This window comes from Pundamilia nyererei, unplaced genomic scaffold (genome assembly GCF_000239375.1).
Source record: "Pundamilia nyererei isolate P.nyererei 1_Seehausen unplaced genomic scaffold, PunNye1.0 scaffold00077, whole genome shotgun sequence".
Lineage (NCBI taxonomy): Eukaryota > Metazoa > Chordata > Actinopteri > Cichliformes > Cichlidae > Pundamilia > Pundamilia nyererei.
The window spans coordinates 2,760,804-2,775,205 of NW_005187478.1; the positions used below are offsets into that span (position 1 = coordinate 2,760,804).

General features: G+C 39.7%; 1 protein-coding gene across 2 annotated transcripts in view; it reads right to left on the reverse strand.

Annotated features, from left to right (window-relative positions):
* Nucleotides 1–826: 826 nt before the first annotated feature.
* The window catches only part of dpydb (dihydropyrimidine dehydrogenase b), a 17,737-nt gene continuing 4,161 nt past the window's right edge, over nucleotides 827–14,402 (reverse strand). The window contains exons 2-25 of one of the 2 annotated variants that reach the window (XM_005737576.2): nucleotides 10,481–10,591; nucleotides 10,279–10,361; nucleotides 9,583–9,670; nucleotides 8,763–8,924; nucleotides 8,442–8,638; nucleotides 8,088–8,169; nucleotides 7,883–7,970; nucleotides 7,561–7,668; nucleotides 7,138–7,307; nucleotides 6,835–7,045; nucleotides 6,164–6,348; nucleotides 5,402–5,617; nucleotides 4,817–4,981; nucleotides 4,442–4,510; nucleotides 4,262–4,345; nucleotides 4,020–4,140; nucleotides 3,780–3,899; nucleotides 3,566–3,708; nucleotides 3,412–3,466; nucleotides 3,188–3,309; nucleotides 2,575–2,724; nucleotides 1,851–1,913; nucleotides 1,560–1,637; nucleotides 827–1,466 (exon numbers count right to left, since the gene is read on the reverse strand). In XM_005737576.2, the coding sequence (XP_005737633.1) occupies nucleotides 1,302–1,466; nucleotides 1,560–1,637; nucleotides 1,851–1,913; nucleotides 2,575–2,724; nucleotides 3,188–3,309; nucleotides 3,412–3,466; nucleotides 3,566–3,708; nucleotides 3,780–3,899; nucleotides 4,020–4,140; nucleotides 4,262–4,345; nucleotides 4,442–4,510; nucleotides 4,817–4,981; nucleotides 5,402–5,617; nucleotides 6,164–6,348; nucleotides 6,835–7,045; nucleotides 7,138–7,307; nucleotides 7,561–7,668; nucleotides 7,883–7,970; nucleotides 8,088–8,169; nucleotides 8,442–8,638; nucleotides 8,763–8,924; nucleotides 9,583–9,670; nucleotides 10,279–10,361; nucleotides 10,481–10,591 (3,036 nt within the window). In that variant the 3' untranslated portion in view covers nucleotides 827–1,301. Of the gene's footprint in view, nucleotides 1,467–1,559; nucleotides 1,638–1,850; nucleotides 1,914–2,574; nucleotides 2,725–3,187; nucleotides 3,310–3,411; nucleotides 3,467–3,565; nucleotides 3,709–3,779; nucleotides 3,900–4,019; nucleotides 4,141–4,261; nucleotides 4,346–4,441; nucleotides 4,511–4,816; nucleotides 4,982–5,401; nucleotides 5,618–6,163; nucleotides 6,349–6,834; nucleotides 7,046–7,137; nucleotides 7,308–7,560; nucleotides 7,669–7,882; nucleotides 7,971–8,087; nucleotides 8,170–8,441; nucleotides 8,639–8,762; nucleotides 8,925–9,582; nucleotides 9,671–10,278; nucleotides 10,362–10,480; nucleotides 10,592–14,402 lie in introns of those variants that run through there. The other variant, XM_013912005.1, reaches the window with a different exon arrangement.

Consider the following 14,402-nt stretch of genomic DNA (forward strand, 5'->3'; position numbering starts at 1 on the left):
TTTCCTTTTGGGGTTTGTGTTTGTTTTGGGTTTCTTATTAGGTTTTGTTTTGTTTGTTTACTTAAGCGTGTGTGTGGATGTGCCTGTGTGTGTGTTATTGTGTCTGTTCATGTAAGAAAAACTAAAAAATATGTGATGGGAACAGATTGTGTTGTCATTGTAAACTACTGTACACTTGTCTCTCAATAAAAAAAAAAAAAAATGTATTTTATACAACCCCAGTTTCATGAAGTGAATGAAATCTTTTAAATGAATATTGTTCTTAGTTAGTCTAGTTAACGATCATGTTAAAATATATTTTAAGGGTGATAAGGGACTAATATTAGTAAGAGAACAAAGCACATTTCCTAGTGCAAAAAAGAGGAAATCTAAAAAAAAAAAAAAAAAGTGTTTCCCAAAATAGTGATTTTTAGCTTCTTGAATTGATGAGGAAAAGATGACAATGTTTTTCCTGAATTTAATGCTACATTTTAAAAAGAAACTAACCAAATACTCAAGGGAAATATTTTCAAACCATTTCAAAGGTTGTTTCAAAATGTTTCAGCAACAAAAAGCTTCCAGCCTAACTAAACTCAGCCACGGAATTCTTACCGTTCACAGAAATTAGAGGTAAAGTGTCTACTAACCTCAAACTTAGTATAATCTAACCAGCCCAGAATGTATGTTGTTTACATGCACTAGTGCAACTTTCATGAATATATATGAATATATAGGAACAATAATATTACCTAATATCAAAAACACAACAAAGCTGTACTTAAATATTTGAATAGATATAATGTATGTATTAGGATGATAAAATAACTTGACACAAAGTAATGGTTGCTTTTATTTTTAACATTTCACAACATTTTCCTGATAACACATGTATAACAGAATATTTTTATGTTGGTTAATTTTTTTACACAATCTCACAAATTTGTATAAAAATGTGCTCCATCTTACAGATATTTTCTGTATATCCAAAAATCCAGACATTTGAAATCACAGAACTTATTTGGGGAGCATTTCATTTGACTTGAATTAATTTGACATTCTGTAAATGCCTTTTTAACATTGAAATGATTTTCTACAAGAGAATAAAAACAAAGTCAGATTCAGATTTACCAACTAAATCAGAGTGGAATTATTGACATACACTTACTATATATACACTATGCAATTATTGTGATGTTATCTGCCTCTCTGCTCAGTGGTGCCACTGGAGCTGGGCTTTCAAACTAAGATTATACTTCACACAAATTAATTTACTGTATAAGACAATCCAGTTGGATGTCTTTGTTTTATTATTATCCTCGCCTTTAGCAGACAGGACTAATAGGTACACCTCTGTTGGGTTTGTAGGCTGTTTTCCTTTTGACCATCTTGATGCAGTCTATGATGGGACAGACACTGAGGCACAAAGTGCAGCCAGTGCAGCTGTCAGTCACGGATGGAAGATGAGTTTCAGGGTCGAATGTTATAGCCTTGAAATAAGAGTCACATTATGGGACTGAAGCAGATACATCTCTTGAAAAACAAGAAAGTGATGACTGTCTGGATATAGTAGAAAAACATACCTGGTATCCAGAGTCATTGCAGGTCATGTAACATTTCCCACAGTTGATACACATCTCTTCATCTATAAGAGCCTGGACCTGAGAGCACAGGGAAAGGCCATTGTTGTTGTTGTGATTTTGATAAATGATATTTTACTGCTATCTGTGATCATGAGAAGAAAACCTGATTTAGAAAATAAAAAGTGATTACACATGTGGTGCAATGTCCTTTTGTTCATTTATCTTTTCCTATAAATCACTACAATGGTCAGAATATTACCTGGTTAGAGTGAATGAATGAGAACTGTGTACCTGCTCCATGTTGTTAAGTTCCTGGTATGCTCCAATGTGGCGCAGTGCTCTGGCTATCACGTCCTATAACACAACCCGTCACCACACACATACATAAAAACACATTTATGGTTAAAAACCAAATGCAGTGTCAGGGGCTGGGTCTGTGAGCCAGCCTTTCATTTGGCTTTTGATCTCTTTTGTTGTATTTTGAAGATAATGTTAAGTTCTAGGTTCATTATTTAGTTGCCTCAAGTTTAATCTAGTTAGGTTTCACTTACGTCTTCTGGTTAGTCTCATGTATTTCTTGTCTGTGATTTCAGGTTGTCAAATTTGTATTGTCATGTTTGCATCTCATGTTTCCTGTTTTATTTTGAAGAGGTCTTGTGTTTCTATGTTCATTGTGTTTCATTTTACTCTTCCACTGTGAAGTCGTTATGCTCATTTGTGTCAGCTGTTTCCCCATGTGTTTCCCTGCCTGAGTGTCTGTTACCTTACCTTGTTTCCATGTCAAGCTTATGAACTCATGCCAGGTTTCTATTATGTTTAGCTCACCCGGTTTAGATCATGATTTAGTTCTGCTCTTTGCTTTATAAGTCCAGGCTTATTCTTCAGTTAATATTAAGTTTTGTTATTTTGCGTGTCTACACTTGGGTCCACCTTCTTCACTCCTTACAGTCTCAGCCAGACTGTGACATATAACTTTATTGAACTCAACGTGCAGCATGTATGTATGCGTATGGACCTTGACTGGAGGAACAGGCTTCTGGGGCACGTTGATCCGGCTGACGTTGGATTCCACCACATTGGTTTCACCAGCATCTCGGAGTCGTTTCTTGCATGCAGCAATGGCTTCCGTCTTCTCCTGAAGGTATGGACCAAAGCTGGGGAGACTCTAAACACATGCACATTGACCAATAAGAGGTGACAAATGGTTATTAGACAAATAACCATTTAATGTGAAAAAGAACAGGCATCTTCTTTTGATTCAAGGTTTTAAATGTTAGGATGTAATAAAAATAATCTGGTCTCTAGCATCTTTTAAAATTGGTTTAATACAACCTAAGGAAAATGACAACACATTACCCAGGTTCAGTACTTATTTAACAAAATTTTAACTGGGAGCAGAAGCAAAACTAATTGCACTCTTACTGCTTCCTCAGGAATTAAGAGAGTAAGTACCAGTGTGGCAATGATAATAAGATGCAGCTGGTTAACTCATTGTCATCAGCAAACGAGAGTACCTCTACTAGCAGCTAGCAGATGGTTTTGGTAGTTTGCTGGCCTGAAGCATTCAGGTGTGGGTTGATATAAGGCCAAGAAAGACCAAAAAGTTACTATAACTGTTGTAGTTGTACCTTTCCAACCAGGCTTTCAAGTCTGGGAACTGGTTTTCCCTTCTGATGGCTCGCTGTTGGAGGTGACTGACCATCCCAGTCCTTTAGCTCTAGGCTCTTTAGGTACAGCAAGGCCTTCAGACCTAAACATGTGTAATGTCACAATAATGCAAAAGTAAATATTTTGAAGCTCTTAAAAACTTAAATGAATGCCTGTTAAGCTCAGCCAAAAAGCAGTTGCGTACCCACACAGTAATCCTCAATCAATGTGAAGTCCTGGTTCTGAACTGCACTACACACCTGTGGTATCCCGACAGAATGAGACAGCTGATCTAAGTGACTGGTCTGTGATCAACTTTTATTCAATGGCAAAACCTGTTACAGTAAATTGGTTATCACCTGTAACAGGGAAGCCCCAGCATGAAGAAACTGTAGTCCGCTCTCTGCTGAGTCAATACCCCCGGTGGCCAGAATAGGAAAACCTGGAATTGCTCTGGCGATGGCTGACACTGCTCTGAGAGTAATGGGCCTGATGGCATTACCTGAACACACCATTAATGTGATAAATAAGTTTATTCAGCACTGCGCTATACTTCACCGTGTGTGCACTTACCAGAGATCCCTCCGTATGTGGTGCGTTTTTCCAAACCAACACTTGGCCAGGGAGCGCCATCAGCTTTGAGTCCCATTAAACCTGAGACCGTGTTGGTGGCTGTGACTCCATCCGCTCCACCTATAACACAGCACAACATTTACAGACTTGTTAACAGGCATCTGCTAATCATTCGCTACATTGTGGATTAGTACTGAGCAATGTAAAATGATACTGAATGAAAAGGTGAAGTGTGGTTACCTTCATGGGCTGCCTTGGCAATGTCAACAATATTTGTAACATTTGGTGTCAGTTTAGCAAAGAATGGAATGGAAATGGCCTCACGCACCCAGCGACAGATGTTCCTTACCAGCACTGGGTCCTGATGACACAACAAATGAATAAATGGTTACACCTTTACACTTACTTGTTCTTACATCCATTTCCTCCCTTGTATATTTGGGTGTGTTTTTTTTTTTTTTTTTTTGGGGGGGGGTGCGTACCTGTCCACAGGCCAGTCCCATGCCTCTCTCTCCCATCCCATGAGGACAAGAGAGGTTCAGCTCCAAAGCATCTGCTCCCGACTCCTAAACACATACATTCGTTATTTTTACAATTAAATCATCATTAGACTACATATTCTGTAAAAATGTTTGATTACAGTGGTATATTGTTTTTATCACCTCAGCCATCTTGGCTAGCTCTGTCCAGTCTTCCTCGTTGTAACCACACATTATACTAGAAATCACCACCTGATGGACACAGAGGGATTTTTTTTTCGATTTTAAACATCACACATTTTAGACTTATTTTAGAACTTTGTACTTCAAACTTGGGTGAATTTTGGTACAGTGGTGCAAATGGACACTGCTAGAGAACATGCACTAAAGACATGAAATGTCTGGTAAAGCACATGTGATGGAATGAAGCTCATGGAAAAAATCAAAGAAATATGTAATATGGTACAGAAACAATCCAGAAAAGTTAATGTATATTAATTATTTAACGCAACAACACGCTTATCACCAAGGAAAGGTATGATGTAATATCAAACTTACGTTGTTGGGGAAGTCTTTTTTCAGCTCAGCAACCGACTGACACCAGTAGGCTGCTGTCTTCTCGCTGATGAGCTCAATGTTGAGGAAGGAGCCCAGACCAGGCCCATAAAGAGGGCCTGATGTTGTACCACGCACAATTCGAGGAGACACATTGGTCACCAGATCCTAAAGACACAGATTTATAGAGCCCATTCATGAGGTTAACTTCTTTTTTTTGGGTCCTTAAAGTGAAACTTGCTAGACACAACAAAGCTTTCGTGTTTTTCTTTCTGAAGCTTTTACTTGTGTTCATCTGGTAAAGAATTCTAAACAAATCCCTTTTTTTCTTTTTTTTTCCTCTTCGTTTTTTTGTATGCTCACAATTTCCTGAGGAATAAATCTGAGGTTACATAATAAATTGGTATGGGGAAAAATATAAAAATGCAAAACCAGCAAAGGTCTGCATGGAGGAAATATTGATATGTTACAATGATTTACTGTAAGGTATCGTAAAATACATGTTCGGGTGAATAAATCTCTTTAATGCCTGCAAGTATAGTCGTTCTAGTGACTGGTGGTTTGGTACATTGTTTGCATGTGTGGTACCTTATCCAGTCCAAATGTCTTAGTCAGAGCGAAGCCCCATCCTTGTTCAAAAGCTCTTCTGATCATGGCTGTGCTAGTGGTAGGAGGAGCAGAGGCCAGGCCGAATGGATTTGGAAATTTTATTCCACAAACTTCAATGCTGATGTCCACCTGGTCTATAGCACTGTAGAACAATGGTAACTTTGGAACTGGGTCTACTGTTTGTCCATGAAGAGACTATACAAGTAAAAGAGAAGGGATAAATATTTTTGGTAACATTATTGGTATGATATTTTGTGTATTATGCATGAGGTACAAAAATTGTGCATGGACACTAAACAAGCCATTAATAGGCACAAGTTCAGTAAGGAAGATCTGCAGTCATTCATATGCTTGCTCTCCTATGTTCACTATAACCTTCCCATGCTGTCAAACTCAGTGCTGTCATCATTATACTAGCCCAGTCACCTTTTTGATTGGATCAAAGAAGGCAAAGCCTCCATTCTGACTGGTTTAAAATCTGTGCTTTTCCATCGGATTCTCATTCAACCACCTCTCCATCTCCATCTCGCCCCATCCAAGCTTCCATCTCAATCTTCAACACCATCAGTGCCTATGTTTTGGGGTTTCCTGTTCTAAATCCTATCGCTACTGGGATTCTTTTCTGTGATAACGGGTCATTGGAGTCCAATTCATTTTTCCATCTTGGTAAATCTTGTTCGGTTCTTCCAAATGATCTCTCCTTATCGAACTCATTGGTGTTTAGAGTCTTAGCAGACTTACCTGTATGTATCTGTGAATATGCCACGAGGCTTGTTTGCCATCATTCACTGACTCCACTGTGGTGTTTGCCAAACCAGCGACGTCTCCTCCAGCAAAAACCCAGGGCTCACTGGTCTGCATGGTGCCTGTGTTCACCTCTGGGGTACCCCAGCGACTCAGCTTCACAGGCGTCATGGCCTCAGTCACTACAAGCACCCAGCATATCAGTCAGTTTCATGCTCTGCCTCAGTCTAAACATCACCTGCAAACTTTCAAACCATTACAGATTTAATTTTATGTTGTTTTGGGCTGCTGGTACTCCAGGTCTTTTTAACTGATGATTTTCAGAGAAATGTGTTTTTGTGTGTCAAGCCTCTGAACATTGACCAAACATTAAAAGGTTCCTTACTCAAAAGATGAACTAGTGTTGTCTACACCTAACAGAGAACAACGTTTTTGCGCTGTATTTAAATTACAGGTTTTGCACCTATTTCCCATGTTAAGAAACTGGGAGTTGGTCAAGAGACTTGCTCAGTAATGTATATTTGAAAAAAAAAAAGTAAAATTAAAAAAGACAAACCAGCACTCGGAAACCAAAGTTTTACAATTACATCTGGATTTGTCATTACTTCTTCTAGTTAAAGGTGAAGCAAAAAGTTGGGTAATGTGTTGCGCAGCTGATTACTCATTACCTTGTGGCTCATTCAACAGGGATCCAAAAGCACTGATTATGTAATCAGCCTTCAGTCTGACAATTTGCTCCTCGTCTTCAACCCAGTCACCTTCCTCAGTCTGCTCAGTGCGACAGAACTGTAACCCAGCAACATGCCCATTCTTCATAATGACCTCACGGGGAGACAGAAAAGGAAGGAACTCACACTGCTCCTCTTTAGCCAACTCCATCTGAGAGGAAAAAACGTCATACATATCAGTACACTCATCTGGTGATCTGTCTGTATACTGCGTCAGTTGATCCATCTGCCTCTCATCAGCACCTCCTCAGGAACAGCTCTAATGTTGGTGAATCCCCTCCTGAAGCAGACATACACTCTTTTGGCTCCACACCGAAGGGCTGAGGTGGCACAGTCAAATGCAGTGTCACCGGCCCCCAAAACTATCACCACTCCCTTTAGTTCTGGCAGAGAGGAGCGACACTGACACATACCTAGGCAAAGCGACAGAGAGCCCAAAATGTAAAAAAACCATGTCACCAGCAAAAGTACTGTATGAATGAATGAGTATGTGCGGATACACTAACACATGAAAAGTTACGGGCTGATCAAAGGCTGTGAAGTGATGCTATTGTTGTATGTTTGGGATCGTGACTTCATATAAATAATGTGTATATTGTGACTTTGTTACTGCACATGTGAACTATAATCCTGTGGACTGGTAGAGGAACAAAAATTAAGTGGTACCTTTCTTGCTGGCAGAGGCCACCATGGGCAGAAAGTCCTTAGAAGTGAAGAATCCTTGATCCACAGTTAAACCCTTGAAGATTTCAGCTCTGTTGGCCTGTGGGAGACCTGGTGTCACACACACATTCACAGACACATGCAAACAGGACTTGATGAGGACTTAAAATGCATGCAGAAAAACAAATTTGATGGTTGATGTAATTCAGCAGTTTATTATAACTTTTTACAAATGTGCATAATATCCAGACACATCCAGATTCCAGATGAATTTACAGGGAACAAAACTGGAATCTATTCATAATGGTTGTCAAGTGAAACTCACCAATCCCTATGAAGACAGCCTTAAATCCATCTTCCTTCAGGGACTTCAGAGTCATTCCATTAACACCCAAGCCCTTCTCACACACCACCTGTAGACGCCACAGAAACAAAATGTTTTAACTGAACTGTTGACTCATGTAAAGAGATTCGACTAATATAATGGATGCTACAAATACTATTTTGAAAATACGTGCCACATTTCATACCTTCACTCCCAGGTCCTTCATCAGGTTTATTTCAAACTGGACGACCTCATATGGAAGCCGGAATTGAGGGATTTCTGACGTGCTGCATAGAAGAACATATCTCTTTGAATGATTTTTGTCTCCCCAATGCTATCATGTTGGTATTGTGTCTTTCAACTGTCCTCGTGCCAGCTTCTCTCTCTAATTTGCAGACATATTAAAAAAGGTTTACCCATGTCTCAATGTGCAATTCTAAAATTCTTTTTAAAAAGACTGAACCTTTACTTCCCAAGTAACTAACAATACAATATAAAACAGCTTGAGGGAAATGAACACTGTCATATAATATTTTATATAATAATAATGTTAAGATACCTCAGCCCTCCTGTGTACTTCTGTTTTTCAAATATTGTGATATTATCATATCCCAGACGGGCCACGAAAGAAGCACAACTAATTGATGCTGGGCCACAGCCAATCAGAGCTATAGGGGTGTGGTAAGACTCTGGCAGCTCATTGAATGGTGGGAGTTCGGGGTTTCTTATCTGAGGGATGCCCATTTTACTAAACACCTGTAAAGAAACACATACACAAATGCACATGCCAAGAATAGTCTTTAATACACTACTTTTACATCATGGCTGATGTTAAATCAATATAATTGATTAGAAATGTGTTTTCTGAAAACTGTCGTACCTCAATAGCAAACTGCTGTAACCCTCCAATGTTAATGGGTCCTTCTTCAGAAGCATACAGGTTGCAGCCCCCTACACACAGCTCCGATGTGGGACAAACCATTCCGCAGGTCAAACCCAGAGGGTTGTCAGATAGAATGGCACGTGCTGCCCCATAGTAGTTCTGTTACACAAATACACACACTTGACATCAGAGTACTGCTATCTGGTATTACTTTGAATATCTGAAGACATAAGGCTATGTGGAGACAGGATCGGGGACCCAGAATGCAGACTCTCATATGGACCTTAACTCAAAAACACAGCTTTATTACTGAACTTATGAAATACAAAACCAAACTGGAAACTAAACACACAGGCAGAACACACAGCCAGGAATGAGGGAGATGCAGACAATATATACACACACGAGGGAATCAGGACAAAGAGGAATAACCTGGCGAAGACAGCTGGACATAATCTAACTGACGAGACAGAGGACAAAACTGCACATGCTACACACAGGGCAGGAGACTATCAAAGTAAAAAAGGAAGTACGAGAACATACACACACTGACTGACTAAATACAGGGAAAAGAGGGAGTGAGAGAAACAGAGGCACGACTGGGGAACAGGCGAATAAGTGTGGAGACAGAGATAAGACAACATAAACTAGACAAGAAACCAAGATGACTTAGGAATACAAATAAGTAAGAGTAACCAAACAAAGAACAGAATCTCAACCTCAGACTATAAAATAAACCAAAACTAAAAGTCCAAAACAGGAAACGCTGGGTACAAGACTCTGGATCATGACAGAAAGAGTGCAGAGTGGATTCTACCTTATTGGAGATACTCGTAATGAATGACTTGATGTCCAGATTAGTTGGGCAGCTCTTCTGACAGGGAGCATCAGCACATTTTAGACATCTAAACACAAATTTTTCATTTGTTTCTGCAGCTTAACCAAGTAAGATTTCTAAAAAATAAAAATTGCATGCAAACAGTTTGGAGGATTTTTGTTATTTTAGACAAAAAACACAGTTTGTAGTGCTGTAATGTCTAATATTATAATGGATACATTTAAGAGAATACTTTTCATGTACAGTGTCTTAGTTTAATGTGCCAGTACGTCACTATCACGATTTCGTCTCATAAATAAAATTTACATTTTGTTCATTTTGTACATTTTGTCATGATGGTGTAGCTAACTGAAAAAATAAAGAAAGTCCTGGAAAAAAAAACTTTCTTTTGACATGGATTATTATTATATTGTGTGTACAAATGTCATGGCTATTTAATTAACAGTTGGATTCATCCAACTGCACTGCTGCCCTTTTTCTCTAATGGTGATAAAAAAAAAAGTACATGTGTGGAACTGGCCTGACAATGATCAGAGTACTCTTCATTAGCCTGCATTTGTTGTGACCATCTGAAATTTGGTATCTTTTTTTAACATAAGTTGAAAGTAAATCATATTTGGGACATATGCTATATTAAAAACAAATAACTAAAGTAGCCTCTTCATTAATCTTCACCTGAGAGCTTCTCGTAGTGCTCCTCGCTCGCTCAGTGTTGTATGCTTGATGTCATCAAAGTTGTTTTCTAACTTCACACAAGACTGGAAAAAAGAGTGAAGAAGATGAATGATGTTCCAAGCATTAAATTATGCAAATGCTCTAATTTGACTAAAGATACTCTTTTAATTGAAGCTACGTCTTGTTTGTGTATTTTTCTTACACCGCAGTTCCTTTCAGGGTTCCTCTTCCAGTGTTTCTTTTCTTTCTTCTTACTGGCTGTGGATATGATCTGAGCATGATGCTTCACCCTTGGATTCAGAGCTAGGATGCTCTGAAAAGAAAAAGACACAGGATTGGATTCTTAGACTGCACGTCCTAATAAACATGAGTAGAATCTTCTTTTATTTTCCAGAGACTTTGTTTTAGCATTTCAAGTGGCTCCACAGTATAGTGGTTCACATTTTTGCTTTACATATAAAGGAATGATCCAGGAAAAGCATCCAGTGTGTTTGTTTTTATAAAGTGGTATGGTTGCAGAGGGAACTAGATAATTATATTCAGAGAAGTCTTATGCCACAACCCCAAATTCCAAAAAAATTGGGGCACAAACCCATCCATATTTTCTTCACAATAAAACATATTTCTAACCTTTTATTATTTCATGAAATATATTTTCTCATATTTAATAATAATAATCCATCCATTTTCTTCTGCTTATATGGGGTCAGGTTGCTGGGACAGCAGCCTAAGCAGAGAAGCCCAGTCTGTAGCAAACTACCTAATCTAGCTTTTCCAGGTAGCACAGAGGCTTCCTAGGCCAGCTGAGAGATAAACCTCTACCGAGTGTCCTGGATCTGCCCCAGGGCCTCCTCTTGGTTGGACATGCCCAGAACACCTCACCCACAAGGCATCCTTGTCAGATGCCCAGACCACCTCAAAGGCTCCTTTATACAATTATAATTATTATCATAATTAAGTTAACAAAAGACAACAAAGGCAACAAAAGACTGGAAAAGTAAGTGGTCTTAGAAAGAAACAGCTGGAAAAATACTTTGCAACTAACTAGGATAACTGGTCAAAGGTCAGTAATATGATTGAATATAAAAAGAGCATCTTAAACAGGCACAGTTTCTCCACAGAAAGTGTTTTATTTTCCGAGCTATTTCCCCTCAGTGCCCTTCTGTGTGTCTATATAGTGCTGGCTTCCTCTTATTCCTTGTCAGTCTCTATTTTCTTGTAAATGGTAATAGCCCTTTCCTACTCTCTTGGAGTACTCAAAGCACTCTATACTCACTCATAAAAATCTGGATGGCCGCTAACTTTCTGCTTCTTAATTCAGATAAAACTGAGGTTATTGTACTCGGCCCTGAAAATCTTAGAAATATGGTATCTAAGCAGATTCTTACTCTGGATGGCATTACCTTGGCCTCCAGTAACGCTGTGAGGAACCGTAGAGTCATTTTTGACCAGGACATGTCCTTCAACGCACATATTAAACAAATATGTAAGACTGCTTTCTTCCATTTGAGCAACATCTCTAAAATTAGAAATATTCTGTCTCAGAGTGACGCTGAAAAACTAGTTCATGCATTTTTTGCATTGTTGAAAACGCTACGTCTAGATGAACAGAATCAACTATTGGAAATAGTTCATGCATTCATTACTTCTAGGCTGGAATACTGTAATTCATAATTATCAAAAAACTCCCTGAAAAGCCTTCAGTTAATCCAAAAAGCTGCAGCAAAAGTATTGACAGGGACTAGAAAGAGAGAGCAGATTTCTCCCATATTGGCTTCCCTTCATTGGTTCCTGTTAAATCCAGCTCCTCACATACAAGGTCTTAAATAATCACGCCCCATCTTATCTTAATAACCTTATAGTACCATATCACCCTATTAGAGCACTTTCAAGATTAGCCTTCAAACTTTCCTTTTTGCTAAAGCATATAGTTAGGGCTGGATCAAGTGACGCGGAATCCTCCTTTAGTTATGCTGCCAGGGGATTCCCATGATGCATTGACTGTTTCTTCTTCAGTCACGTTCCTCACTCAACATGTATTAACAGACCTCTCTGCATTGAATCATATCTGTTATTAACCTCTGTCTCTCTTCCACAGCATGTCTTTATCCTGTCTTCCTTCACCCCAACCGGTCGCAGAAGATGGCCCCGCCCCTCCCTGAGCCTGGTTCTGCCGGAGGTTTCCTCCTGTTAAAAGGGAGTTTTTCCTTCCCACTGTCGCCAAAGTGCTTGCTTAAACAGGTTCACATGATTGTCGGGTTTTACTGTGTATGTATTATTGTATGGTCTACCTTACAATAAAAAGCGCCCTGAGGTGACTGTTTTTGTGATTTGGCGCTGTATGAATAAAATTGAATTGAATTTAAATTGTTCACGAGTTAGGGGTGAAGGAGCGGGAGATTGACAGACGGATTGGTGATAATATAGGGTGATAGGGTGAGATGTTCAGCCATCCGGGAGGGGCTCAGGGTGGAGCCACTCCTCCACATCGAAATGAGCCAGTTGAGGTGGTTTGGGGATCTGACAAGGATGCCTTCTGCAAGCCTCCTGGTTTAGGTGTTCCTGGCATCTCCCATCGGGAGGAGGCACCAGGGGAGAAACAGGACATGCTGGAGAAACTATTCCTCTTAGCTTGCCTGGGATGGCCTTAGTGTCCCTCCAAACAAGCTGGAGGATGTGTCCAGATGGAGAGAGGGCTGGGCATCTCTGCTTATGCTGCTGCCCCCACGACCCAGCCTTGGTTAAGCGGAAGAAGATGAATGGAACACCTCCTCAGCATGTCACTGTGAGACATTGTAACATATTACAAAGTAAAGGTGAAGGTGAGAGCACCGCCTGTCCTCAAAAAGCGGAAACAGCAGCTCCAGAAACAGGAGCTTTATCAGAGATCAGATCGTCAGTGAGTCATGATTCAGATCTACTCTTCAGAATCACACACACACACACACACACACACACACACACATACATACCTTTACTCTTTTTTTCTCTTTTATGTGCACAATACACAAAGAGACCACAGACAAGAACCAGAGTACCTAGGACAGCTGAGAGGATTGTGGGCCAGACTCCAGGAGGTTCTGTAACACAAACACAGGAGAGGTTGTTTCAGTTTCCTTTGTACATAGTGCTCACCATATTCTGTCTGGGCTGTCTTTTTTCTGTTTACTTAGTCATTTATTTTGGATAACAGCTAGTGGATTATTTTCACACTGCTTGGTTTAAATTATTGGTCCTGGGAATATTTTGGAAGAACTGTGTCTGTGGAGAACTAGATTGGGGGTTTCCAGGGTAACACTACATTGCTTGAAGAAATATGGAAGAATTCAACATATGACCTACAAACAAATAATCATTCAACTTAACTGAACGCTGGAACAAGCCAGGGTCATGAGAAGCATGGAAGATCTGGACAAATTCTGGTGTTCAACATACACTGGAGGTATGAATACAGACGTGATCCTGAACAAGGCTAATGGCAAGCTTCCTGACCAGAGGAACAGACTGCCAGAGCAGCTTGAGTTGTTTAGTTAGTTGTTCATTAACACAAGTTAGTTGGTTAGTGAACAAGTAAGCATATAGTAGAGAGAGTAGAGTCTGGGGCATCTAATTGATTACTATTAGAGACTAATAATTTTTTGAATTTAAATTGTGCTAACTTCAACACAGCAACATTAAAAATAAAACATATTAGAACTAATTTTTGTTGGACACAAGAACAACTCGAGCATCTTTTTCGGGAGCTGAACTAGGGCTTACAAGTTTGCTGTGCCCCTGGGGACCAGTGCGAGGTTGTGCGGCAGATCCCGGCGTGGAGGGTCCAGACACTCCCACAGCGCAGACTTTGCTATCCACACAGAGACAATACAGCGTGTTTCTCTGCTCCCGGTAAGCACGTCTGTTGTAGCCTGCCCTTTATAAATATCTCCTTGATTATTCAAACAGCAGGGCTCTAGACTAACTTTTTGCCATGGGCGTACCAGTACACAAAAGTTAGGCGCACACAAATTTTATAATAATTTATATAATATAATGTGTTTTTCTGGATACACTGTGCTTTTTCAGCATTCAAAGATTGATGACACCGTGTCAGAGCACTGGCTATGAATTTCAGAAGGATCAGG